This window comes from Glandiceps talaboti, chromosome 15 (assembly GCF_964340395.1).
Source record: "Glandiceps talaboti chromosome 15, keGlaTala1.1, whole genome shotgun sequence".
In the NCBI taxonomy this organism is placed as follows: domain Eukaryota; kingdom Metazoa; phylum Hemichordata; class Enteropneusta; family Spengelidae; genus Glandiceps; species Glandiceps talaboti.
In genome coordinates, this window is record NC_135563.1 from 20,019,843 (window position 1) to 20,023,401 (window position 3,559).

Genomic DNA, 3,559 nt, shown 5'->3' on the forward strand with positions numbered 1-3,559 from the left:
GCAACGATGCCGAGGTAGATCTTTGAACGAATACTGCCACTCATGCGCATCCGGAATCGCGTCATCAAGTGTCCAAATATCGTATTTGCATAGAAATGTACGATGGGAGTGGGACGCCTGACCAATGAGCACGCACCTGTAATTTCGCTCAAATGAGCAGTACTGTAATTTGCTCTAGCTGAATTGGGATTTTGATCATGTTGAAAGCCTCACTTTCATCTGCATCTACATCAATTTAGTAGATGCCATAGCACGGCATGAAAGAGTACCTGTGACATTGATATGGGGTGTCAGACGGAATTAGCCATTCCCAGCACACAACCAGCAGCGAATCTGGAGTTTATGTGCAACACGTCAACGCGCTTCGTAAGCAAGCACCCAATTAAATTGGGGTGTTTAAATACCGTGTTGTCCATTGAGTCACATTCATAGCATCACGACACCTACACGCTTACAGGCTGGAGTTACCTCGTGTTCGCTGCTTACAACTACTACATGTGTAACCCCGTCATTACCAGTTTAAACTTTGTGAACGGATAAAGTGATTTCGGAGTTGCGTACTGAGGTTCGTCGGAAATCTACAATTGTCTTCCGGCAGTCGCCAGAACTGATCCGTATATTTTGCAGTTTGTCATTCGGGACATCTCTGTTGTCGTAACTATCCTTGCCCGAAAAATTGTAGTGCAGTGTGGTTCCAATTACTACACTTACTACACTACACAGTATTCCTTCCGCTTCTGCGCTTTCTTTTAAATTTCACCATTCTCTGCGTCATTCCCTAGCGATATTAGAACACACGCCACGTCTCATACTCAGGCAGTAGTGAAGTTTCAATTGGATTGGTGAGAACTATACATTCTCTTTTCTTCGTGTGGTACCATTGACACATTGATCGTAGATAACCTCTGCTTCAACGCTGTCGTCACTGTGCGTAATTCGCTTATTACAACTGGAGGAAAGCTTCTCTGCCGATACGCTAACGGTAAACTTTCACGACCGATCGCCTGTCCTTGATAAGCCACAAAGGCGAGATTGGCGACGTATAGTTATCGCGGCAGCAAATCGTATCCTAACCGATGATCATGCCGATGGCGGACGATTTCACATCATTTACCAACAACACTACACCACAGACGACGAGCAATTACAGCTGGCTTCCGTATTCAACCAGCTTAGTTTTGAATGTTTCATCTACGACGGAAACAGCAAATGTTACGTACCCAGCCGACGTTAGACCGTACCCACCTAGCGGCTACTCCCTGGAGCGAATCATTCTTTCCGCAGTATTCACTTCCATCCTCGTGTTCGGGATTGTATTCGGCAATACGTTGGTGTGCATCGCCATATTACGAGAACGTTCACTGAAAGGAATTCAGAACTGGTTTCTGCTATCTCTAGCTGTCAGTGATTTGATGGTAGGTGTTCTTATCATTCCATTCGGCATAACCAACGAATTAATGGGATATTGGGTTTTCGGTTTGTGGTGGTGTCATATATGGCTGTGTTTAGATGTTATGGCGTGTACCGCATCTATACTCAATCTATGTCTTATTAGTCTCGATCGATACTGGTCCATCACACAGGCACTAGAATATGCCAAAAAGAGGACCCCAAAACGAGCCGCACTAATGATATTCTTAGTGTGGCTGCTGTCAGCAATCATATCTATCCCGCCGCTATTTGGATGGAGATCAGAAGCAGCACCGGATCCGATTTACCCAACGTGCTTACTAAGTGAAGATACGGGCTACATTCTGTACTCCACAAGTGGCTCTTTTTTCGTCCCTGCCTTTGTCATGATAGTTGTGTATATCCGCATTTGGTGGGCTGCAAAATATCGGGCACGAACATCTCTACGAATGGGAACGAAAGAAAAACGTTCGAAAAAGCCGAAGGTAGAAAACAACAAAAAGAAAGGTAATCATGATATACCGATGAAGAGACGAGACTATCAAAAAATATCTGCTGAAGAAACAACGACTAGTTCAGCTGCTCCGTCAAGTCCGGGTTTAACTCCGTACAGTACGATATCCGTATCTGTCACTGATATAGAGCCAACCACTATTACCACCATAACGTCACTCAACGATGTTAACAACCGTGACCGAAATGAAAATTCTCGACCGAGTCAAATCAACTCGAACAAACTGCCTTTAATCAAAATATTACAGTCGAAAAAGACCCACCAGAAAAACAACGTTGAGCGAAGTCACAACCTTGCAGCGGACACAGAACGACAAAAGTGGAAAATTGCCCAAGCCAAAGAACGGCGAGCTACATTTGTTCTTGGAGTTATTATGGGAACTTTTCTGTTATCGTGGTATCCGTTTTTCCAACTGTACGTTGTCTTCGCACTGTGTAAAAAAACTTGTAATATACCTGAATTACTCTTTAAGTTCTTCTTCTGGGTTGGATATTGTAACAGCGCATTCAACCCCATCATATATACAATCTTCAACAGAGATTTCAACAAGGCCTTTAAGAAGATAGTCCGATGCAAGTAACACATTCACCGTGAATGGATTCTCCTTCTATCGTCAAATAACGCAGTGCCACAAGCCATGAAGGAATTGTGCGTGATTCGGAATAATACGCCATTGCAGAAGATGGAAATGATGAACTGACAGTGAAAATAGAGAAGCTGGACTGTATATGAAACTGTTAGATTCAAATCTACAGAGATGATGGTTGCAAGGGAAACCAAGCTATTTATTAGTTAAGTTCAACGAATTTGGCTTTCCCAACGAAGTATGGTTATATGAATGCCAAAACAAAGGTAGTGTAGACTGCTTCGTCATGCACATCTTGCCACATTACTCCTTCCTTCAGGTGTTCCACACACCTCGTTGTTAGCGCCACACCAAACCACACTAATTAGAAGGCGATATTGACTGGTATTCAACACACTATGGTATGCCTTATAAAAACAAACCTTCAAACGCCAAGTTCTCATTTTAATTGTTCATAATCTTTTGTTAATGTGGTCAATGCGATGAACTTGTCAAACTGATCTATTTTTAGACATTTTATATGTATAATCATACTCACAAGATGCGTCGTTGAAATTCGACTAAATTCTGTACTCTAACATATTTAGGCCTTGTATATAATCATGTATATAAAATGATTACGTCAAAATTCAGCATTAATGACAAAAATGATTCAGATACGAAAAACCAATTGTACGATGAATTTCTAAACCATATGTACTATTTATCACCAGTGGGTTTTATAGGTTTATTGTGTCGTCGGTGCATTTGAAAATCTGTAATGTTCCGGTCAGTTTTGGCGAAAATGTGTCTTGAATTATACTGTAAAACATGGCGAGAACATTTGTGGTTTTACTAGCTAACCCTAGGTCGATCTATTTGTGTTGAGATCGGATATTATCTCATTTATGCGAACGTCACATTGATGACATGTTCATTCGTATATTGACAAGTTATTTAATTGACTATTGGCGTTAACAACTTTCTAATGAAATTACAATGAACTCTGGTGCCCAAACCGACAACAGCTCAAAACCAGCTGTCGAACACAACAAACTGAACTGAGACGT

The 3,559-nt window shown here is 41.7% G+C and overlaps 1 protein-coding gene across 1 annotated transcript; it reads left to right on the forward strand.

The window, feature by feature from the left end:
* Positions 1-980: 980 nt before the first annotated feature.
* On the forward strand, positions 981-2,898 carry LOC144446704 (alpha-2C adrenergic receptor-like). The gene has a single exon (XM_078136524.1). The coding sequence runs from the start codon at positions 1,077-1,079 to the stop codon at positions 2,502-2,504; it is 1,428 nt and encodes a 475-aa protein (XP_077992650.1). The 5' UTR covers positions 981-1,076; the 3' UTR covers positions 2,505-2,898.
* The last annotated feature ends 661 nt before the right edge of the window (positions 2,899-3,559 follow it).